Source organism: Anomalospiza imberbis, chromosome Z (genome assembly GCF_031753505.1).
Source record: "Anomalospiza imberbis isolate Cuckoo-Finch-1a 21T00152 chromosome Z, ASM3175350v1, whole genome shotgun sequence".
NCBI classification, from domain to species: Eukaryota; Metazoa; Chordata; class Aves; order Passeriformes; family Viduidae; genus Anomalospiza; species Anomalospiza imberbis.
The window spans coordinates 54,931,445-54,956,424 of record NC_089721.1 but is presented as its reverse complement, the minus strand read 5'-3'; the positions used below and the strand labels follow the sequence as shown (position 1 = coordinate 54,956,424).

Sequence of the window (24,980 nt, the reverse complement as noted above, 5' to 3'; positions counted from 1 at the left end):
ACAGGGGTCACTTGCCTGATGCTGTATTGCAGTCCAGTGCTTGTTGGTGGCTGTTTGCTGTAGTGCTGTGCTTCTTATCTCACCCTGCTGTGCCTGGGAACATTTTGATAACAGCCACGATGCGCCTGGGCTGGCAGGTGGCCAGGGCATTGCAGCTCTGCTGCTGTACTGGACAGGTTGGAATACCAGTGTGAACTTGAGCCAAAGGGACTGTGACCTGTGGACGAGTCCACAGTACAGGGGAAGAGTGTGAGAAATCATTTCCCTGAAGAAGGAGAGACCAGGAGGTGGGCTAGGTGATGAAGCAGGGATTCTCCTGTAGCCCATGGTGAAGCTATGGTCAGGCAGGCTTCCCCTCTGCATCCCATGGAGGTCTGTGTTGGGCCCTATAATTGCTATAGCAGGAACCCCTGTTTCTAGGCAGACTAGAAGCAAGCTGAGAAGTTCATTACACTCTTAAACCCTTCAATCTGGCACAAAATGCCCAGGGCTGGAAATAGTAATGGATCTGCCTTTAAATTATTGTAACACATTATTTGAGTTTTGCTTACAGGAATTACTGTAATAGGAGCTACATGAACCATTGGAGGACAAGTCCTACAATAAACAGTGCAAATGCAGCAGTGACTTCACCTGAGCTGGCCACAGTACCACACCACCTCACCTCTCCTCTCCTAACCTGTCCCGAATGACCAGCAGAACAGACAGAGCCCCCAGCTCGTGGGCTCTGAAATGAATTCACTTGACATTCTATGGACATATGTTAACATTTGGTGGGCTTTTGCAGGGAGTGTCCATAGACTAAGGGAATGATATCTGTATATTATATCAGAGGATGGAGATGGAATGGGGGGTGACAATGAGATTCTATTATATCATGTAGGACTACAGCGTGACATAAATTGCATGAAATAAAGAGTAGAGAACCCACTCCAAATAGTGGGTTTGACTGGAGTAGTTTTCTTCACAGTGGCCAGTATGGGGCTGTGTTTTGGATTTGCACTTAAAAGAGTGATGATAATGCACTTTCTGTTTCTGCTGAGAAGGGTTTCTACAGAGCCAAGGCCTTTGTTGCTCCTCACCCACACCACCAGGGAGGAGGCTGGGGGTACAGAAGGCGTTGGGAGAAGACAGGACGCTGTCAGGACAGCTGGCCTCAGTGGACTCAAGGAGTATCCTACCCCTGTGGTATCATGCTCAATATATAAAGCTGGGTGAAGAAGAAGGAATCAAGGGGGAGGGTATTTGTCTTTTGAAGTCACTGTTATGCATGGTGGAACCCTGCTTTCTTGGAAATGGCTGAACACCTGCCTGCCTCTGGGAAGTGGTGAAGGAATTCTTTGTTTTATTTTCCTTGTATGTGTGTCTTTTGCTTTACCTAGTAAGCTGTTACTATATCAGCCCATAAGGTTCTTCACTTCTACTCTTCTGATTCTCTCCCTGATCCTGCTGGAGGGGGAGTGAGCAAGCAGCTGCATAGTACTCTAGTTGCCTGCTGGGTTTAAACCACACCTATGAAGTTTTAAAGCTAATTATCTCATTTTTTAATACACTGATCTACCTCTCTGAAAAAGCTGTCTATGAAGCTGTTCACTGACAATGTTATATATTCCACCTCTCCTTCTTTTTAAAACTCTCTGTTCAGCTTCTGCACATATGCTTGCTCATAGAGGTCAAGAAGCACGGAGAAACCCCCTCAACCTGCTTCTGGGATTTAATAAGAAGGGCTTTGTCTCAGTGTTCAGTATCCACCATCTTCTCATCCAAGAAGATGCAGTTCGGAGCAGAAAGCCTGTGTTTCCTGTCATATTCAAAATGATGCAGCAAATAACTATGTTTAGGCAGCATTAACCATTCAGATGACATCACCAGAGATGGCTAAAGGAATATATGCATAATGCTGATGAAATTTCCCTCAGATCTTTTTTTTTTCTTTTTAATCCTCATTAATAAAGCATAGTTTATATATCAGAGTAAGACTGGTTTATTAGTCTTGAAGTGGTTTGTTTGTTTAGGTTTCAGAGAGGTTGTTTGGAAAAATTGTGATAAGCATGCTTTTGATTAGTATAGCTAAGAGGACTTTCGTTTAATGAAATGATTAGTTGATTGACCCAGGTATGCAGCCACACTAACAGCTGCTTTAATGGAGACAAAAGATTGTCCTTCAAATACAACCTTATCTCATTAACATGAAGCAGTACCCATGGATACATGTTAATTATAAGGTTGATAAGAATATGTAAGGACAGCTAAATCTGGTGCCGGTAAAAGTTATGGAACAGATTTTCTTGAGTGTGCTCCCGTGGCATGTACAGGACAAGCAGGGGATCAGGCCCAGCCAACATGGGTTTAGGAAAGGCAAGTCTTACTTGATCAGCCCAATTTCCTTCTATGACATGGTGACCCACCTAGAGCATGAGGGAAAGGCTGTGGATGTTGTCTGTTTGGACTTCAGCAAGGCCTTTGACTCTGTCTCCCACAGCACACTCCTGGAAAAGCTGGCAGCCACGGCTTGGACAGCAGCACTCTCTGCTGGGTTAGGAACTGGCTGGATGGCCGGGCCCAGAGAGTGGTGATGAATGGTGCTGCACCCAGCTGTGGCTGCTCACCAGTGCTGCATCCAGCTGTGGCTGCTCACCAGCGCTGTCCCTGAGGTGTCTGTGCTGGGGCCAGTTCTGTTTAACATCTTCACTGATGATCTGGATGAGGGGATCAAATGCATCCTCAGTCACTTTGCAAGATGATCTGCTTGAGGACAAGAAGGCTCTGCAGGAAAACCTGGACAGCCTGGGTTGATTGACCAAAGACAATTGTATGAGGTTAAAAAAGGCCATGTGCCAGGTCCCACACTTGGGTCACAACAACTCTGTGCAGAGCTGCAGGCTGGGGAGCGAGGGGCTGGAAATCAGCCCAGAGGTGAAGGACCTGGGTGTGCTGGTCAACAGCAGCTGAAAATGAGCCAGCAATGTGTCCATGGTGGCCAAGAAGGCCAGTGACATCCTGGCCTGTACCAGCAGTGGTGTGGCCAGCAGGACCCAGGACAGTGATTGTCCTCCTGTACGGAGATGAGGCTGTACCATGAGTGCTGTGTTCAGTTCTGGGTCCCTCGCTACAAGAAATACACTGAGGTGCTGGAATGTGTCCAGAGAAGTAAAGCTCTATAGGACAGGCTGAGGGAGTGGGGATTTTTAGCCTGCAGAAAAGGAGGCTCAGGGGTGACCTTATTACTCTTTATAGCTGCCTGAAAGTGGGGATCGGCTTGTTTTCCAGGCTTCTACTGACAGGAGGAGAGGATATAACCTCAAGCTGTGCCAGGGGAGGCCATGTTGGTCATCAGGATGGATTTCTTCACTGAAAGGATGGTCAGGCATTGGAACAAGCTGCCCAGGGAAGTGGTGGAGTCACCATCCCTGGAAGTATTCAAGAAATGATTGGATGTGGCAATTAGAGTAATGGTCTAAATGCCAGGGTGTGGTTGATCAAAAGTTGCATTTGATGATCTTGAAGGTCTTTTCCAGCCCTGATGATTCTGTGATTACTGTTAAAGCTGAATTATTTAAGGAAGTCTATTGAAAATGAGCAAAAACAAGAAACAAAATCATTACTAAGGCCACTCTGGGCTAAATACAGCTTTAAATCACTTTAATATATAATGATAATCAGTTTCTCACAAGTTACACCACCCAGAAAGCTTCAACATAATTGCTTCATTCCTGCATTACTTGCTGTTCAAAAATGGAAGAATTGTGCAATTTCAAATTAGAGACCTAATAGAGCCTTCTGCCTCTTTAAAAATAATTTTATATATTAATATATATAATAAAAGTATGTATATATTCATTAGCTTCTTTATTATTTATGCACTACCATCTATAACCTAAAGGCTATATAAATACAGATTTTGGTAAACAAATGCAAGTTCATAGTGAATGAAAACCATACAAAGTTTTAAAATCCCAAAATGACCAGATGAAATATGCATATAAAACCTAAACACAGTACTTCAGAGTACTTCAGACAAGTAGTTCCCAGGTCACCACAGACCAAGAAGCAAAAGCTACAACTTCTGTGGGGAGAGTAAAAAAGATGTATTTGTGGTATGAGACAGAGAAGGATAAGAGAGAGAGAGACACACAGGAAAGCAGGATTCAACACTGAACCCAAAGGACAAATCAGGGGGTGATATGTCAGGAGACCCTGTTCAATGACATTGCAAATGCTCTGTCATTGGAAATACTGAACAGACCTGGAACTGTTTTTTCTGCCTTGTTGTGTTGCCAGATATCTTGTAAACGAGTTTGGACGGATGGGTTTCATTTCCCTATCTGCAAACACAGACTGAGTTTTCTTGAGGCATTGCCACTTCAGATCTCCTCCACTGTTTGCTGCTGTCTTCCATCCCTCATCTCGTGCTGTGACCACTTCAAACGATTCTGTGTTTCCAAACAGAAGTCAGTACTACAGGACCTTGACTTGCCGACAGAGGCTTGGCAAAGGTGTGTTAACACACGAATGCAAGCAACCAAGAAGCAGAAGTGCACAAAGCCTTTGTGGAAGGTAGACGGCAGTGTTGGCACATGCTCTAAGGCACCGGCAAGCTGCTGCTCGGGGTTTGCACAGTGGGCTCTAACTGTGCAAACTCCGTTTACGAGAATTGGGTTTTCACCTCCCTTTTTTTGTCATCTGAAGAAAAAATGGTTTAGCATCTCTGAAACTTCAGCCTCAAAAACAACAACCACAAAAGGGGTGCTCAGGGAATTGGGCAGAGCAGCAGTGAAAAAGGCTCAAGTGAAGTTCTCAAAGCAGAAAGAATGCTCCATTTTCCTTAATAGTAAAAGCTGTTTTCTCCCTTAAATTCAAATTTCTGCATGTCAGTAGAGGTCCAGCTGAACAGTGACACACCACTAAATGAGCTTGTCACTAAGACGAAGTTACAGTTTTTGAAATTGCTCTTTACATTCAAATGAAAGAGAAGTGAAGGGCTCTGCCACAAACACTGGAAGAGAAAAATGGTTAAAAAGATAAAGACCTTTAAAGACGATATATTGCCCCAAGCAGCCATTAATTGATTTTACTGTGGTTCAGTGAGTCTGGCTTGCTTTTAATGGTACGTTTGGCAAGTTGTTGCTGCAGCGCTTTATAATAATAATAATAATAATAATAATAATAATAATAATAATAATGTCATAATAATATTTTAACTGGGTACAGATGTGTGGCTATTCAGGATTGCTCTAAAAGTGATTTCTAGACTTGGTGAGATGGAAAAACATAGACAGTAACTTCCTTTAGTTTTTTCCTCTGTGGCACACATCACACTTAGGAAAAGAAGGACAACAGTCACTTTAAGGAAGAGGAAAACTCATTCTTCCACTCATTTTGAAATGGTTGCAGCAGCTAAGAGCACAACATGGCCAGCAGATAAAGACAGCATTTACTTTGTACACACTTCGTGTGTTACTGATAACAGTCATTAGGTCAACATATATTTACTCCACAAACTATTTTTTGGTAGAGTGGTTTTCATAGTTCTCCATTGCAAATTATATAAATGATATTTTGACTCTATCCTTGCGCTGATTCAAGTAGCAAAGTAATCAAAATTACTAAAATGTTGAACTATAATTGAGACCATATATTGATTTTTATGATGAACAAAAATCTCAGTGCCAGCATTAGAGCATAAAAGGAAAAAAAATTAAACCCAAGCAAGTGAAATAATTTGCTGATTATGCAGCTTGATAATCATATCTTATCTTTTTTTATCAGCTGCAGTCATCCTGCTGTCACTCCACATTGCTACAAAGGCTCTCAATGCAGGGAAACACACTCTTGAGTTCTCTGTTGTTATTTTTCAGATGTAACTGTGGATGGACAATTTATTTTGCAGCAGGTAAAATTGCCTATTGCAAGAAGGAGAAATTTGTAGCACACTCTCCGTTTCAAGTCCTTCCCCTTTTCCTTTCTTTAGAAGACTAAATCCAAAATCCATACAAATTACTCACCTGACTTGGGGCAAATATTCCCATCAAAGTAAATAAAAGCACACAAATTAAAAAATCATGCTCTATGTAAACATCTGCAGTAGGCTTCAGATCCATGTCAGTCATGAAGCTTCCTACAACTGTGACAGTTGTTCCCAGTGATTTCAAGGTGACAATTCACATACAAAAGCATGTTATGAACTTCCATGTTCAGGATGTAAAGCCAATTAATTCAGTTTTAGCAACACACAAGCACCAAACTAAAATCCTTGCAGGGTTGCTATTAATTAATTAGCATTCCTGTATCACTGTGTGGTATCTTCTAAATCATAAATTCACATACCTGAAAGGGACCAATTAGATTTTTATTTATGCCTCAACGTGTGATGTACATGAGGTGAAAAATTACAGTAAGGACTGTACACGTGTTGGAATCCCTGTCCCGGGGAGCCTTTGCCCGGCAGCCGATCAGGCCAGAGAAAGCTTCCACGACCGGGCTGCGAGTGACCCCCACTTGCTGGTGGGGCAGATGCCCGGATGCCTGGGAAAAATGCCTGGGAAATCGGGCTGCGGAAGGAGCCTTAACACCTCAAAGCAATTAACTGCGACACGACCCATGCCATTTTGCTTTGGGTTTCTTGGAGGGATCGGGGGCTCGCCCGCAGGGTCAGCTTGGTCCTCCTCCCCCTCGCCTCTCCCTCCCTGCGCTCCTGCCTCCCTGTCCACACCTGTCCTGCCGGGCTCCGCCGCTTCCCGAGGCAGCCCGTGGCGCGACATCCCAGCGCTCTGGTGTTTCCCCGGACGGAGCGGACGCTGCCCGCCCCCAGCCCGCAGCGGCACCGCCGCCGTGTGTCCCGCGTCGCCCGCGGCCCCAGCCCGCAGCCGTCGTTCGCCGACGCCGCTCGGAAACCGCGCCCGGCCGCTCCCAGAGCTGCGCAGGCTTTGTCACCGCTCACAGCTGCCAGCTCCATCTCCGAGCTGACGCTGACCGGGCGTACCGCGGCAGCGACCTGTCCCTGCCTGCTGCTTCTCTCTCCGTCTCTCTTTTCCCGCTCTCTGTCCCACTCCGCTGGGGACACTTACCCTTCTTTATCAATAAACAGCTCCCAGATAGAATATTGCTGCGTTTGCACTTTATTTTTGTCCAAGAAATCTGTCAATAAGAATCATCCTCAACTTCCCTTTAGAGCAGGACAGGACGCATTGGTTGAGATAACAACAGTTTAACACGGAAACTAAAAGTCACACACAGAAGCAAAGCAAATCAAGGAATTCATTCATTGCTTCCCATAGGCAGCCAGGTGTTCAGCCATCACCAGGAGAGCAGGGCCCCATCCTGTGTAAGGATGACTTTGGAAGACAAATGCCATGACTCTGAACTTCCTTCCCTTCCTTCTTCTTCCCTCAGATTTATGTACTAAGCATGGCACCATAAGTTATGGGTTTGGGATATCCCTTGGGTCATTTAAGGTCAGCTGTCCTAGCTGTGTCCCCTTACAATTCCTTTTGCCTTTTTCATTCTCTCAGCATCCTCAGTGGTGGGGTGGGTGAGGAGCAGCAAAGGCCTTGGCTCTGTGCAAGCCCTGCTCAGACAGTAACAAAAATATTCCTGTGTTCATCACAAATCCAAAACCCAGCCCTATACTGCCACTGTGAAGAAAGTGGACACTACCCAAGCCAAAACCAGTATACAGACAGTCTTCTTCTCCTCGTTCTTATATGCCTGCATAAATGATGACCAAGTTTTGCACATAACCTGAAGCCTTTTTAGAGGGGTGCCCCCCCTGATCTGAAGTGCTGTCTGACTCTGGTGTCTCTGTAAGGCTATGTCTCTCGTTCAAGGTGTGCTGCCCTGCTGGCCTCCTCCTCACACAGCCCCCTCCCAGCACAGGCTGCACCCAGGGTCTTTCTATGCCAAGGAGAAGGGCCATAAGGAGTTGATGCTGCATTACCCAGGGTCTGGCATCAGGCACAAAAGGTGGCTGTTGTCCAAAGGAATATCTGAGGGATTCGGTTTGGATTATGGGATGCTCAGCCAGAGCTTAATTTACTCTTTACCTTGTGCCAGATAGGGAATCCCTGTGGGGAGCAGACACTGGAACCAGTGTTCCTATCTGGGTGTAGGGTGTGGGCATATTTAATTGCCATTTTCAGGATGACCTCTGCACTCTGTGTAATAGCCGCAGAGACCAGTGGAGATGCAGCTACCCTTCTTCTCTTCCTCAGCTTTGCCACTCTCTTTTCTCAGTTTTCTTCATCATCCTGTCCCCTTCTCCTTCCTCCTTAGTGTCTGCATGACACTGATCCATATGGCTTTAACAGAATATCATTAACCTGCAGCACTACAGAATGTTGGTGCTTTCTTAAAAATCTGCCTCTTTCTATTTTTACAGTCTCTGAAGTACAGGCACCTCAGACCAAGCTGAGGGGCTGACCTGCTGCTACGTACTGATCTTGGCTGCTGTATCCCTGCACAGGTTTTGTTCTGCTGGTACTTCAGGGATGGCTTGGACTCCAGTTTGTGTCTCTTCAGACTGTGGGCCCATTATGAATTTGTAAAATATAACATCTAAAAGGGTAGAAGTAATGTGCACTTTCAATTTTCAGATATGGATATGCAAATGAGGATTCCTTTGAAACTTGAAGAAGAGAATGGGTTTGCTTTATTTCTATTTTTCAGATTTTCTTCTTGCCCCACAGTCATCTATTTTTTTCTCCCGCTTTTGCAAATGCAAGAAATGAGCTAACTTGCCTTTAAAACACAACAAATGTGATGTGGTGTAGCACAAGTGTGCTTCTGTTCTCCTTCCACCACACTTTTTCACAAGGCTTTTTAAGGTAGAGTATGATAATAGTTTGTATCATATGAAAAATAAGGACTCTCCATTTTTGTCTCCCTCAATCTAGGTTGCATTTTCCTTATTTAGTGGCAGGATAAGCAAATATTCGCTGCATTTATTTCATGTGGTTGCTTTCTGCTCAATGATTATGTTATCTCTTTATGTAGTACTGTGCCATGCAAATTTGGATGGAGGGGTCTAGATTTTGACATTTCAGGCTGATTGCAAACCTTCTCAGCATTTAGCAGCCTGTTTTGCTGGCAGCCAGTTTAATCATGTGTCCATGGTACAGGAAATTACATGTGATTATATTTGTAAACTGCCTTTTTGTGAATATCAAGATAAGTTATTTTCCTCAGAATTAAAAAAAAAAAAAATCTTAACCTGTGGAATCTGGATGGACACCTTACTTTCCAATATCCAGAAATGCTAAAAATGAATAAATTAAATTAAAAAATCAAACCTTTAAACCTTCTCAAACCACCAAGTTTCATGTTAAAATGGTTCTCAAATATCTAAAGCTCAAAGCATGTAGATTGTACTTTTGTGACTGAAAACCTTTGGTGGTTTTGCAGCAGTTTTTAACTTTTAAACTCTGAAACAGAGGAACATAAGGCATAGTACCAGATTTTGACATTTTATATATTCTCCAGTGAAAGTTGCTTACGTAACTTAAATGTGCAGTTCATGCCTTGCCGCATCAGCCTGACTCTGAGAACTTGCCACAGTTACAGAGCATGCTAGCTCCCAAAACCAGGCTGTTCCATATTGGCTGTTTAGATGTCTAAAGTATATTTAATTGCAAATAAAAGAAAAAGAAAATTAATTAAATGGGGAAGTGGCTGGGAATACTCTGTGCTTGCAGAGAGCTGCAGTTTGAGTAGGACCTCATAATTTGTTGCAATTTATTTCTTTCATGACCTGATCATTTATAGGCAAGTACAAAAAGGTTTTTTTTTTTTCTTTCTCCAGCTGCAACATAATGATGTGGCATACAATAAAAGCAGCATTTCCACTGCATACAAGGAGCAGAGGAGGGAGCCCCAGAAGCCTTTCTGTGCACAGAGCTCAGCTGTCATGGAAGCAAGATAGGATATGAATTACCTTTATTATTCTTTCCCTTATGGTCTCTACTCAACCTGGCTCATCCTCTTTATAAGAAGATGCTTTTACAGCAGGATGTCACTTTAGTCCCTGTTCAAAAGTGCTGGCTGTTTTTTTCCGAGACTTAAGGACAGATAATTTGGGGTAACTGGCTAAGGCTTCTTCTAGTAAAACCACTTAGTATTATGTCCCCTTAGTATTTCTGCACAAATTTCCAGGTAAATTTTTCAGTGCAGGATTCTGCTATTGTCTTACACCAGTTCCTGCAGTCCTGGGTTGGAATGCTTTTTCTGATTGCATTCCACCAGGGAAAGGATGGGTTGTCTTCATAGTGTTCACACCTGCCATGCATCTCTTTTTTCAAGGTTCCCTGTTTCTACACTCAGTGTTGTGTGCTCTGAATACATTGCAATGAAGGACCAGAAGCTGCCCAGGATCACAAAGCATCACATTTGTAAGTTGTGAAATGCCTATCAAAGGGTGTTACAGAGATTCTTGTAAGTACTGTCCTGCTAGCATCCTTCTCTGAGGAGGATGGAATCAATTCTGGTTTTATTGCTCTTCTTTTGAGGCATAAGGTTTTGTCATGGTGTGGACAGACTGGAAGCTTAGACTTTGTGACTTAAGAAGACAATATGCATGAAATCTTTGGAAGGTTATAAGTCCTCTCTATGTATCCTATTAGTAAGTGTGGATGTTTTTCAATGCTGTCCTTGCCTCTCAGTGAAAGCATGTGATATAATTTCTTCCCTTTATCAGGATTGTTGCTTTTGCTCTTTCCTGCACACCTTCCTGTTTTTGCACATGGCTTCTGTTCCCAGTGCAGCTTGCATCTGCTTTATACAACCTTTGCTTACAGCTCAAAACTGCCTTCAGTCTTGAGCAGAGCCAAAAGCAAAGCTCATCCTGGCCACAGAGAGATATTGCCACATGGACCGTCTTTGAAATAACAACCTTGGTTTCTCACTTTGCCTAACAGCTTCTGTTTCAGTCCCTTTTGACCCAGTTTTCACATAGCTTGAGAACTCATTGCTCGCTTTACTTTGTGTCTGCAATATGGCTCACTCTGTTCAGAGATTTCCACTTGACCTTTCCAGTTTAACTTGCTTCTTTGCCATCAGACAACCAAAGGGCAAGCATTGAATATGTTTAAGGTGTCAGGGTGCTAATGTGGGCACTGTTTAGCCAGTGGATGTGCAGCCCTGCAGGAGTGTGAGGAAGGATGGGAGGATGTACAGCTTGCTGGTAGAAGGCAATGCATTTGAGCTTGAAGGCTTTGCATAGAAGAGCCTGTGCCAGGGAATAATAAATATTATTCTATTTTCAGAAATAAAAGTCTGCAGATCATACTGAATTCCTTTCTATCTTCCCTTCCAAATGTTACCCAGAGAATTCCTCAAGAGGAGCATGCAATTTTGCAAATATTCAGTCCCTTTGGTAAGTGACTGCATGGTGTACATACTTGGTCTTTTTGATTGTGATGCTGGTTTAGACTGTATATTTTACACACCTTTTGTGTCCAGGAGACTGAGTCTATGTTTTTGCTTAGACGATAATAACTTATTTTCTTATAAAACAATTTTTTTTTGCCTTAGAACATGATTATTTTATAAGGTAAAATAGCTCACTAGATTGTGAGAACTGGGTGGCTTAAAGAAGTGGTAGTGGTAGAAGCTAAACCTTTTCTTTCTGAGTTTCTGACTCAATTCCCATTCACATATCAGTAAGCAATGCTGCCATCCAACAGCTGCCTGCTCACATTAAGATGAGATTGTTGCTTAAGACCAGTCCGTGAGACTACAGGGAACTAAAGGAAAGAAAATAAAAAAAGACCCTCAAATCTCTACTGCAAGCTGGGACCCTGTGGGCACTCTTTGGCTAAGAGCCAACAGAGATAGGAGATGCACACAGAGCATCTTCTTGGAAAAACTCCTTATCTCAGTGAATAAACTCAGCCCATCCTTCAGAGGTCAGGATGTGACTCATGCTCCAAGGTGCTTTGCTGCAGGGATGACCTCACTAGCCAAATGGTAATCCTAAAATGTGGGAGGTACTAGGTGCTTTCTGTTAGCTGAGAGATTGCAGAAAACAGCAATTTTTCGCCAAAAGCCAGCACCAGTAAGCTGCCGACAGATGCGTCTCCCGACTCCAAATGCCCCATCTGCCTGGATAGATTTGACAACGTTGCGTATCTAGATCGCTGCTTGCACAGGTTCTGCTTCCGCTGCGTCCAAGAATGGTCAAAAAACAAAGCAGAATGCCCGCTGTGCAAGCAACCCTTTTTTTCCATTTTCCATACGATTCGTGCAGAGGATGACTTCAAGGAGTACATACTCAGCCCTTTAGAAACAAGCTCTTTTGCCAGCCCTGATGGCCAGAGGTTTCGTTATCGCACTACCTTAACGAGGGAACGCCACATGCGCAGTTCCCCTTCCCGAAGGATGCTGTCCCCTCCGGATAACGGGATGTTGTTTGAAGGGCTGTCAAGCGAGCCAACGCGACACAGACACAGAGAGATTCAGCAGATGATCAGGAGGCTGGCCTCAAGGAGAAAGGCTAGTGCAGAGGGCAGATCTCTGCGGCAGATTCAGGAGGAGGACATGATCAACTTCCGCAGGGTCCTGTACCGCACCGGCGTGCGCATCCGCAGCATTCAGGACGGCGGCCGATACCGAGAGATTTCGGCAGAGTTCTTCCGCCGCAACCCTGCTTGCCTTCACCGCTTGGTTCCTTGGTTGAAGCGAGAACTTACAGTCCTGTTTGGTGCCCACGGGTCTCTGATCAATATTGTGCAGCACATAATCATGAGTAACGTAACCAGATACGATCTGGAAAGTCAGGCCTTTGCTGATGATTTAAAGCCATTTTTGCTGAATCGGACAGAACACTTCCTGCACGAATTCATCAGTTTTGCTCGCTGTCCTTTTAACTTAGAAGCCTACGATCAACACGCCAATTATGACTGTCCTGCACCATCCTATGAGGAAGGAAGCCACTCCGACTCATCAATTATTACAATATCTCCAGATGTGGCGTACCCGCAAGGGCCTGATAATAGTTTATCTGTACCTGGTCTTGGTCAGGCCCCGTGGGATGATGAAACTCCAGGGCCTTCCTATTCCATTTCAGAAGAGGTTCGTGCAACCATAGCTTCTCCTCTGGAGTCATCAGAAAGTTCTGATGAGGACTCTGCTTCAGGGAGCCAAAGAACCAAGCTGCAGACTGAGTTACAGGCTAATGCTGACTCAAACGAGAGTGGCTCTTCCTCAGACAATTGTGTCATTGTTGGGTACGTTAAGCCGTTAGCTGAGAGGACACCAGAAGTGGTTGAGCTGTCCTCTGACTCTGAGGAGTCCATCGAGGAAGACAAAAGGGAAGATGTCAAGAAACAGCAGCCGGTCCAGTGTCACATCTGGAGTGACAGTGAACCAAGCAGGAGCTTCTCACCACATTCCCCAACATATAGAGAGGATGTAGGAGATTGCAGAATGTATATACAGTGCCATTAAAAGACCATGTGAGCTTGTCTTTAGAGCTTAACTTTATACCTTGCCTGTTGTCAGAATATTGCCAATTTCATATCTTGATTTCAGGTTACTAAAAAGCTGCATATGTCTGCCAGAAGATAATAAGATTAGAATGACTGGGCTGGGCAATACGGGAAAAATATTCAGAAATGCCTGAATTCCAGGAAACAGAAACTCCTCTCTGAATATGTCTTTTCAATCAATTGTAATTACAGCTGTCCACTGGTAATCCCAGGGCTGGGAAGAGACATTAGATTAGTGCTATCAAATGTGCTGGACTTCACAGCCAGACTGATTTAATGAGTTACCTCTAAAGGTGTTATAACAGATGTGAGTTAAACTCCTCACTGCATGACTGGATCTCATTGTTCCAAATCAAGTTCCCTAATCTGGCAGACAGTGCAGCCTGGAACATCAGCTCAGCAAGCAAGGCTAAGCCATTGGAAAGCATATTTTCTACAGACAGAGGTAGAAAATGCTGCTTAAATACTATTTTGTTAATAGTTTAATTCATGAGGACAATAGGGGATACTGCCCAGTGTTCAGGACAAACACAATCAAAGTTTTTTGCAGTCTTGATCTTCTCTAGAGAGGAGAAAACCCTACCTCACATAAAGTTTGCCTATTTCCTCACTCCTGTGTCCTCACACATTTTATTTAGATACATACTTCACATGCCAGCTTTCCTTTCTGAATGGACAGTGGGAAATGCAGTTCACTTCCAGATAAACATTCCTGACATTTCCTTCTTATGTTAGCTCTGTCCTGACTCAGGAAAAGCCAACATGGGACTTCTTGTGTGCACTGGAGGATTTGGGAGTGAAGTGATCCTCAGTCAGTGTTGGGAAAGAGAGGTCTGATATGAGACTTGAAAGTTAACAATATGTTTTTCTGTTCAATTTACAGTCCTCCTGTAGCATCAGAGGACTCTAATGTAAGGGGGAAAAAAAGCAAGGATGTTAATTTTTTGTACTGTCAGTTGAAACTCTGCCCAGGAAATGGAACATATTTGATAATATACACTTTTGTAGGTAGTTGAAGTGTGTTGGATTATGTTGGGCTTGGTTAGTGGTAAAAATGACCTTCTTGATCTTTTTTACCTTGTTTTCACTCTAAGTAATTGGGAACTTTTTCACTGAAGCTCACTTGACAATTTTGAAGCATTTAGACAGCTTTGTTTCAAGATGCTATTTTCAATGTCAGTAGGAGGATATAAATTATGTGACTGATGCATAACTCTTAGGCACCAGAAACAAGTCAAGAAGGCCAGCTTTACAGATAACTTCCTGGTTATACTTCATATTCCACATGGTTTTCTGAAAATCAAAAGGCTTTATACATGAATGGTAAAAATGTCTCACTCCATGCACAGGTTAATTCCATGTTGTTCTCTTTATTCTGTTTAATAAAAGCTGCAATTTAACATTAGTTAGATTAGTTTTGCATATTTTGGAAGCCATGGAAAGACTAAGAGCAGCAAACAGATGAGATGCTCAGGAGAACCTCACTGATTCTGAGGATGCATCATCCCTGTGGCATCTCTCTGCCACATGCTCCTTAAGAAAAACCAATTAATTCAGGTAACTTTTTTGATAAAAGCTTTTGCTTCAGAAGACAAAATGTCTGCACCGAGTCTACGCAAGAAGTCAGTGATCTTTGCCTGTCAGAAACAGTTTGTGTATGTGGGAAAAGGCTGGACACTTTCAGGGAGAAAAAATACAGATAATGTCCCAAATTCAGGCTGTGGTTACATATATTTTTCCACCTTAAACTGCTTAAGCTGATGTCACTTGATACATTTTGGAGTTAGTGTTGCTCTGGCATAGCAAAACCCCTTGCAGCTCTTACCCTTTGATATTTTTACTCCCATGCAGGCAATAAGGACATTCATTGGTGATTTATGCCTGATTCACATTTTTAAGGCACTCAGAAGAAATTCAAGAACAGAGCATGGAGTAGTAATTCAACTCCAGATGAGTCTGGCCCATGGATGAAAACCAAGACACCAATCTTTCAGCAAGAGCGGGATGGCCTAGGATGAAAACCTAGTTGACCAATTTAAGCTAGACATCTAGTTCTTGGACGGCTGTTAAGACACAATGTCTATCTAGGTTCTCATATATTGGCATAATCAGTTTCATACTGGAGTAATTCAAATTATCCATGCGGGCATAAGAAGAGAATGAAATCATTAAAATAATTACAGATTTGTAAATATGGAATATAAAATAGGTGTTATCTCCTGGCTTTTAATTGTATGTTAGTTCTTTATGCTTCTTGAAAGCCTCATTCAAGGTTTTTAAAAGCATTAAAGTACCATTTTTACACTGTAGAGTAAGAGACTGTTGCCTCTGTCTTTCTTAACTTGCACATCAAAACATTTACTTTACTATTTTCAAAGGAACATTGTGTGAACTTAGCAAAACCATGACTTCAATTTGACTTTTTTATTTTAAACTTGTGGCAAGTTGTGCCTAAACTTATTATAAGTGTAGCAAAGGAAGAAACAGGCTTTTTCCTAGTTTTTTTTTTTTTTCAAAGGCATGACTTTGTGTCTGCTGAGCTAATTGTGCCAGGAAAGAGAGTCAAACTTTAGTTTGGTGGTTATGGTCTTGTTTTCTAAAGGGCAAGTGGTTTTAGAAGTCTCTACTTTGCATTTTGTCCCCTGGGAGGGATGAGGGTGTGTGCCTGATTTGACAGCTCTCTACATTCACATGCATACCATCAATTTTTTTTTTTTTTTTTTTTTTTTCATTTGGGCTTTTCACACAACATAGCAGGAAAAGAAGAATTTATTTTAGTGAAAAAATATGACTGTGAAAACGTAAGTTATCAGCAGGCTGCAGGCACAGCTTCCTGTCTTCTAAATGTAATGGTAACTCAGTTCTACATGGCAACTGATATTGCCCACTTAATTCGGGACAAAGTTTTATACAGATTTCTAAAGCATCACTTACAGTTTCATTATCTACCTTAAATAGCAAAAAACAACATAGATGAGTTATGCTTGACCCTGAGGAAGCAATAAAAGAACATAGGCTTATTAATAAGAATCCTACTAAGCTATTTTTACAATTGCTTCTGAAACTACAAGTATGTACTCTTCAAATTAACTCTTTTCCCAGAAGCTGTTTAGAGCTGTGGCTGAAAAAGATAAATTGGCCAAACAGCAGGCTGAAGCATGAGCGAAGTAGTTCTGAGATGTAGTTATGTTTCTTTCTTCCTCATGGGTAAAAGTATCCCAATTAAGAAAAACTGATAGTGGTATTGACTTACTCATAGACTATCTGTGGGTGAATCTTGCATAGAAAACACAGCCAGTTTATTCTAGTCTACCAATAGCTGTCTTAAGAAAGCATGGTTTTCTGAGCTTTTAATATTTCAAGAAATTGCACGTTATCTTTACTATCCATTCAAAGGTAAAGTCAGTAGTTTGAGATACAACCACTATATAAAGCATATTAAATTATCTATTTGTACACAGACTTTGTCCAAATACATATTAATATATCCCATTATATCTGGAATAGTAATGAAAATTGTTTCTGAATTTGTCTGTTCTGAAATAGTCTGTCCTACTATTTATTGTAAAACATTTCTTTTTATCCAAAACCAAAATTCCCTATGCAAGTTTGGTTGGTTGTTGTTCTTTCGTTTTGCACTGGATTTTTTTTTTTTACCCTGAAGCCAAAATTAATGGACCACTCAGAAAGAAACAAGCTGTCAGGAAAAATACAAATCAGTCATCTATAAATGGCTGATGTCCCCATGGGGTCAGTTGTACTGGACAAAGTTGGATGGAAAAAATACCCCCCTCTGCTGACTTGCTTCATCTTGAGAAGGGCAGTTTGCCATTGTCTGCCTAGTGGATCTGTCTCCCTTCCTATCCTACCCTTCAGAGCAGGGTTGTCCACTGTCCGTCCTGCTCAGATTTTTAAATACCAGACTCATTGTCTTTTAATCTGGGACATTGCACTGTGACACCACAGGTTTTATTTTCTGTTAATCTCTACAGTTCTCCATTGTCATCCATTTGCAGCCCACATTTCCCATCACAGCTGTGGCTGTGTTTCAGTACAGTTTCAGAAGTCATTAATAGAAATTATATGTTAGCTGTGATTTTAAAGGCTCTTTAAAACCCTGTCTGGCTTGGAAGATGCTGTGGCATCACAAGAGGACTGTGGACAATGAGTAGCTCTCCCCTTGCCTGTGAGAACAGACAATTTGCTTACCAGTTCATCTTCTCAGTTTCTACTCAGGGAAACAACCACGACTGTATTTCCCTTCACTTGTTGTTTTTGCAGCCATTCTATGTAAGACTGTAAACTCCATGGAGTGTTTGCTGTCTTTTGCACTCCCATAAAAATTTGGCTATCTCAGTGTTACATTTACAGACGGCTCTAACAACAGTTCTGTCAGACCTTGAAACCTGAGATCAAGCCTAATGAAATGCAGTTATTTGAGGAGGAGTTTATTGCTGACACCTCTGTCACTAAACTAAATCCCTCCTTTTTTTTTTTTTTTTTTTTCTGACGAAAAACCCTTCTGGAGACAGTAAATAAGGCTAAGGCCCGATGTTGCATTGCCTTAAGCTGGGGATATTAGCTTAATTGACTACCTTTTGAGTTGAAATATTTTGAATAGGTAACTCCTAAGAGGTGCCATCTGTTTAGGAGGTGCCACTCCTAATAAGTGCCAGGAATGGAAACGACTGAAATGTTAACGTGGCTTAGTTTAGTTCTCTTGAGGTGAAACACCCAAGCAAACAGTGTGTCTCTGTAGAGGAGACAGCCCAGATTTGCCAAGGCAGAGGTTGTTAATCTGGAGTCATGGGCTTTCTTCTCATAACAGGTGATAAGATGACAACGAGAAAATACATTCAGCTGCAAATTTAATGTAAAATATAGTCCACAAGCCTTTGGAATGCAAATAATATAAAAATACAGTTGGCAGCCGGTTACCTCCATGGAGAGATCAGCTGAACTCAGCATACTGTCAAGACCTTGGCATCCCCTTTTGTGTGCCATAGTGTAAATTAGAATACGAGCCCTTTTTGGAGACATACGGTACTTGGGTAAATATAATCCCTATGGTCTGACCCTGCAAACAGGGTGTATGAATGTCCCATGCCGTTATATAAGGGGAGTTGAGGAGAATTCTTATTGACAGATTTCTTGGACAAAAATAAAGTGCAAACGCAGCAATATTCTATCTGGGAGCTGTTTATTGATAAAGAAGGGTAAGTGTCCCCAGCGGAGTGGGACAGAGAGCGGGAAAAGAGAGACGGAGAGAGAAGCAGCAGGCAGGGACAGGTCGCTGCCGCGGTACGCCCGGTCAGCGTCAGCTCGGAGATGGAGCTGGCAGCTGTGAGCGGTGACAAAGCCTGCGCAGCTCTGGGAGCGGCCGGGCGCGGTTTCCGAGCGGCGTCGGCGAACGACGGCTGCGGGCTGGGGCCGCGGGCGACGCGGGACACACGGCGGCGGTGCCGCTGCGGGCTGGGGGCGGGCAGCGTCCGCTCCGTCCGGGGAAACACCAGAGCGCTGGGATGTCGCGCCACGGGCTGCCTCGGGAAGCGGCGGAGCCCGGCAGGACAGGTGTGGACAGGGAGGCAGGAGCGCAGGGAGGGAGAGGCGAGGGGGAGGAGGACCAAGCTGACCCTGCGGGCGAGCCCCCGATCCCTCCAAGAAACCCAAAGCAAAATGGCATGGGTCGTGTCGCAGTTAATTGCTTTGAGGTGTTAAGGCTCCTTCCGCAGCCCGATTTCCCAGGCATTTTTCCCAGGCATCCGGGCATCTGCCCCACCAGCAAGTGGGGGTCACTCGCAGCCCGGTCGTGGAAGCTTTCTCTGGCCTGATCGGCTGCCGGGCAAAGGCTCCCCGGGACAGGGATTCCAACACGTGTACAGTCCTTACTGTAATTTTTCACCTCATGTATATCACACGTTGAGGCATAAATAAAAATCTAATTGGTCCCTCTCACCATGGTTTTTTTTTTTCACTCTTACCCTTCCCGGTCTCTTCCCCATCCCACTCTGTAGAATGTCAAATTGCCCAATTACCCATGTGAAATGAAACCTGTTTTCCTAATGCTTTAACTTGCTGTCTACACTCCATGCCACATCTTGGAAACCAATGGGCTTGGAGGAAGTAAAGTTTCAGGAATGACAGCCTTTCCCCAGGAAGGACATGTACTGAATGTGTTCATCTCCAGATTGAGCTCAGATGAAATGTGAGCTGGCTGACTCTGGTAGCACATGCAGTAAAGGCCGGCACTTGCCACCTCCCTGCTGCAGCCTTTACCCTTTACCCACTGCTTCATGCCATGGTCAACGGATGCCAAGGTCACAACTGGAAGTGCGGTCTGGTATGATGACAGCTACCCCTGACAGCTGTGCAGGAAGGAAGCTGTAAATTGGCACTGAGTGAAACCTTGACGGACACGAGAGACAGACTGACGTAGGACACCCGTCACTAAACAACCTCCTTCCCAGAGCTACTCCACCTGCCAACACTAGCCTGACCCAGGAGCTGCCAGCTGAAATTATACCCCTCAGGAAATGCAAACTGAACTGAGCCCCATGTGGGCTGAAAGGTAAATGCATCCACAGATGCAGATGAGACAGAAGTGTGGATTATCCCATCTTACAGCAACTCCACAAAATACTTGTCCCCATTGTGTCTTGCAGACCTGGATGCATATGGTGGGAGTTGACACATCTGGAAATCCTACAGCATATCCAAAAGGATCACTGAAGGTCAAAGAGCAAAGCACATGGTAGAGAAACTGCCCCCTTCTGATCCTTGTCATACTCAGCTTTCTTTCTGTGAGACCCTCTCTCATGTAGCCCTGCTGCTCCAGTAGTGCAGAAGTTCCTTCCAGAAGATGGTGTAGCCAGGGGTTACCTTTGGGCCTCACATTGCTTTTGAGCTGAACTAAAAGAAGCAAGAGGCTATTGCTTTCAACCCTGGTGTTGAAACATCCTCACTACCACAGTGATTATGACAGGGGCAAGTTTTCTGAAGGCCTGGAAAGCCCTATATTCAGAAGCTCTGAGATGGATGTGACAGCTGGCTGCAGTCTGGCAGCAAGGGTCAGACATGAGCACTGCAGTTGATTTTACAATCCACAGGAGTCACACCAGATCATTAGAGCTAGGGACCAGTGGGCCTCAAGCAACATGCTCTTGCTGCATGGACTGGACTAAGACCTGGTAAAAAAACAGTTGTAAAAATACGTTCAAAAGAAAAAGCAGAACAGGCACCACTGCAGCTATGAGCTTTCAATCTCCATGTGCTGTCTGAGGTTTTAAACTTTTCTTTCACTATAGATAAACATCAGCCAGCACAGGTGTCACAGGCCTGTTAGGCAATTGGGAAGTAATGAATTACCTCAGTGGTGGGTGCCCTCTCAGGTATTCAAAACAACATGTGCTATGTGAGTACAGCCTGCCAGTGCACCTGGCACATCCCCTGCTCTGAGACTCTCCCTACCTATGGTAGTTCAAGATCCAGGAGTGAATTTAACCAGAAGGACAAAGAAGCATGATGAAGATTAGCAGGTCTAGGAAGACCATGACAAAAGTGTGTTACCAGTGTGCTTTTTCTTGGAGGACTGTGAGAATTGGAATCATTCAGGCACACCACATCAGAGTGGTGTGAGGGAATCGGCTCACTCACCACTGAGATATAATTGTTATTGGGGGGAAGTACAGCAGCTGTCTAGCCATGTACAGTAGCAGTGTGTAACAGTTTTATGCTAAGAATGTCTGAATTAATTGGACCTTGGGGGAATTGGGGAAGGCAAAGTATAATTACTAGAGCTGAAATTTATCCAACTTGAAAAAATCCCAGGTTATTCCTGGAAAAAGTACTATGTGACCTTCCATAGTGAAATCCATTGTTCGAAAGGACCCAGGATGCTGGGTTTATAAGTCCTATTAAAAGTTATCTAGCGCTGTAAAGGAATTGGTCAAACTCACTTTTCAAATATAAGATAATTGTAAGGTGTTAATCTCATGCAGGCAGGTCTGATCAATGAAAAATGCAAATCAATATATACCAGTTGACTATCAGAGCAACAGAGCTCCTTACACTGATTTATTATTTTTATTAATTTTTTTCACTCTTCTGGCCACCCTGAAGGCAGCTGTCATGTTGTGGATGTGCAGAAGCCTATTGAGAAGTGACGGAGGGTTAATGTGAGACTTTGAGCTTCTGAGCAGCCACAATTCCCTGTCATTCAGCAAATTTTGCACCAGATGAGATTGGTTTCTTATTTAAATTGAGTTAGTTAAAGAACTATTAAGGTAATGGATTAAGTTAAGCCACTATTAGTCTAGTGAGTAATTTAACTAGTACAAACAAGGCAAGTGACTTAAGCTGAACTGATCATGCTTTTGTGTTTAGACAAAGAGAAATATGTCCAAACGCAGTCCTGAGTCTTACTTTTCAGTAGTAGGGTCTCTGCAGACAACTCACCTGGAGCACATGGTGCGCCTCAGTTGTGGAGCTGTGTATGGAAACCTATGTAAACTATGAGCTGTCTGAGCTGCATACCTTGTTTGAGAGCCCATCAGTTGCCTGGCACTTGCTGACAGGATGGGCTGGTGCTGAACCTCCTGCCAGAGGCCACCTGGGATCTGATGCAGCTTGTGTGCAGCTGACCTACCGGCCTTGGGGTCTTGTCATCTTGCTCAGAAATGAATGCAATAGCAAAGAGCAACCTAGGGAATGCTCTGGAGGAGGCTCTGCTGTTCAGGTAGCAAGAGAACATCTTCCAGGACACAGTGTCCCACATTTAAGGTGGGTGGGACATTTTTATTATTAGAAAGCTATATTTGCAAGCTTAGAAAGATATATATTAAAAGATATATATCAGAAAGATCTATATTAGCAAGCTTCCACTGGATCTTTTTACACTTGCTTTGTGAAACTAAAACCCTGATACTATTCATACTGGCTTTTTTGTCACATGTTTTTGACAAAAACAAACCTGACAATTAAAATATTTATTTAACAACAACAAAAAAAAAAGGCAAAATTTGCAAAAGGGCTAGTAAAATTTTTCTTGCTCATTCTCACATGTTCATATACTGGCTCGGATGAGTACAGGACAATCTTTTAGATATCACATGCCTATGTATAGCTGGAGTTCATGGAACTCTGATATCAACGAATTACAGTTTTGTGTGGTTAGTGAGAGTTGGGTTTTCCATTTGACACTTCACGTCTCAGATGTACATTTAAGAATTTGATCCAGTTAATACACACTTAAGCTTTTATCCACTAAAAATCTCCCTGGGACATATGGATTGACAAAGCTGATGACACTGTCCCAAAACTGGCTCTGAAGTGACAGTGGGCAGCTGTTACACAACTCAATGCTGAAAGCTGATCTGGCTTCATCTGCAGGCAGCCATGGAATTGCCTGCCCTCCAAACATTTCAGCAGAAAGAAAGAGGGATCATAGCCAAAGGAAATGAGAAACTGATAGGCATAAAACGTGTAATCAGCTCAAGTGCCACAGAAGGTGTTGGAATAAGTCTAAACAGAGGCACAACTTTGCCCTCCTAAGAGGCTTAGCGCTGTCTTCCCAGGGCTAGCTTTCACACAAGGAAGAATTTTGGCTCACTCTAAAGAAGAAATGAAGTGTTTAAAGGCATTTCAGGAATACCAGAACAAATTCAATGCTAACATGATGGGGGACATAGCTACCACCAGCAAAACATTTGCACTGCTAGCACAGTCATACTGCTGAATTTAATTAATTTTCTCTAAGTATATTTGAGACATGCTCCAGAAATAAAAATTTCAGGGGAAGACAGAGAAATTATCTCAATACCCCCCCACCAAATCTCCTAGGAATGAATAAAAAGTAGTAGAAGTTCAGCACTGGGTTCTGCAGCACCAATGGTAACAGGGACTAGAATTGCACAGCTGCAACCATGGACATAAACTTAGCTCAGCTCCCATCTAGAAGGAGCCATTTTCCAAACTCAGGGCTAAATATATGATGATGAGAGAAATTGCTACAGCACATTCCTCTGACAGGACACCAGCTCCTGTCTCAGATGATTTCCAGTTGTGAGAACAGACATCATCCAAAAAGGAAGCATAATACATGCCTTGTTCTCCCCACCCAAATAGTAGGCAAAGGGATTTAATTTCTTCTAAAATGGTCTTGTCCACTAATCCAGGAGAGTAATATTCTTCTGAGGTTATTAGTGAAATTTCCATTAAATTTAACAGGATAAGGACAGGGCCTTTGATCACAGGGGATGAATCTCTCTAATACATGTTGCTGAGGAATGTTTTATCCAGTCTTTGTCCCTCTGACTGATTATATGTTTTGCAGGTAGCACATGAATAGGAAATGTGGAAAAGATCCTGACAGAGACACAGGGTCTGAATGAATGCTAAAACACTACTAGAAACTTTATTTGCTGGAAACAGCAACCCTGAAAAAGGCCATGGGATAACATGGCAGCTGGTGGCTCCCCTTGGCAGATTGGGAGATCCCTTGGTGGGATTTAGGATAGGAATTCACAAAAGGAAAACCAATGCCCTAACTAGAGACACAGGATCATACTCTACAGTTTAAGCCCAAGGACTCCATGCCTCATGGGCTGTTCCCAGTGTGTTTAACAGGAGACTGTGTCATCCCTGAGGATAGCCATGCCCCTGAAGGGAGCTAGGAGTATAGAAGGAACCAATTGCAATGCCTGTCTCAGGGCAAGAGAGTACCCAGGAATTAATGACACACATTTGATGAGAGTCTGAAAATCAAAACTGCACAATCAGGTACAATGTGCTGTTCAGTGTTACTGCTGGGGCTGAGCAAGCCTCTGCAAGGAAATATGTATCATCGTGGGTTTTGGTCACTTGGTGTTCAGATGTAGCTCATCCACAAGACCTTGCCATGCTTTCATGTTCCCATAAAGAATTTCTGCTTTGGAAAATTATCAGCAAATATCAAGTCAGCTTCAGAAGCCAGACGGACTCTCAAGTACTGCAACATGCCCAAGTACCCCATCTGTTAATACACCAAAGCACAAAGGACATGTGAGTTTACAACCTAGGGAATCTTACACACAGTATTCTTAGAAACCACACAATATTCTTGGAAATGGATATTTAATAGTAAATAAAAGAGTACAAAAAAATCACCATCTGATAGTTTGTAAAGGAATGAAAACTGCAGCTCATCTTGTACCTAGCAGTTGACATGAGCACTCTGGTCAACAAAGTTGTTTTTTGGGCAGGCTGAGCTCGGCCAAGGGAGTAGCATGCCAGGTAGAAGTCAGCAGAGCAATGCCAGTGACCTCAGGAAGGCACCGTGAAATACCCAAAGGACCAGCCAGAAAAGGATAGAAGTAAAAATTTCATCAATGTGACACAGGCTGCTTATGTAAAGCTACTCCTCAGAAAAATATTCTCTAGAGGCCCCCTGCTTAATAGGGCCCTTGGAGGCTTCTGGCAGGAAGAAATACAAGCTGATAGCACTGAGCCAGTATTCACCTGTGAGGA

At 43.3% G+C, this 24,980-nt stretch overlaps 1 protein-coding gene and 1 long non-coding RNA gene across 2 annotated transcripts; both read left to right on the top strand.

Moving 5' to 3' along the window:
• Window positions 1-11,158: 11,158 nt before the first annotated feature.
• On the top strand, window positions 11,159-13,460 carry LOC137465362 (E3 ubiquitin-protein ligase Topors-like). The gene is made up of 2 exons (XM_068177376.1): window positions 11,159-11,180; window positions 12,005-13,460. The coding sequence occupies exons 1-2, from the start codon at window positions 11,159-11,161 to the stop codon at window positions 13,435-13,437; spliced, it is 1,455 nt and encodes a 484-aa protein (XP_068033477.1). The 3' UTR covers window positions 13,438-13,460.
• An 8,654-nt stretch (window positions 13,461-22,114) lies between these two features.
• On the top strand, window positions 22,115-24,980 carry LOC137464539 (uncharacterized). The gene is made up of 2 exons (XR_010994275.1): window positions 22,115-22,256; window positions 24,716-24,980. It is a non-coding gene; the product is annotated as an uncharacterized lncRNA (long non-coding RNA).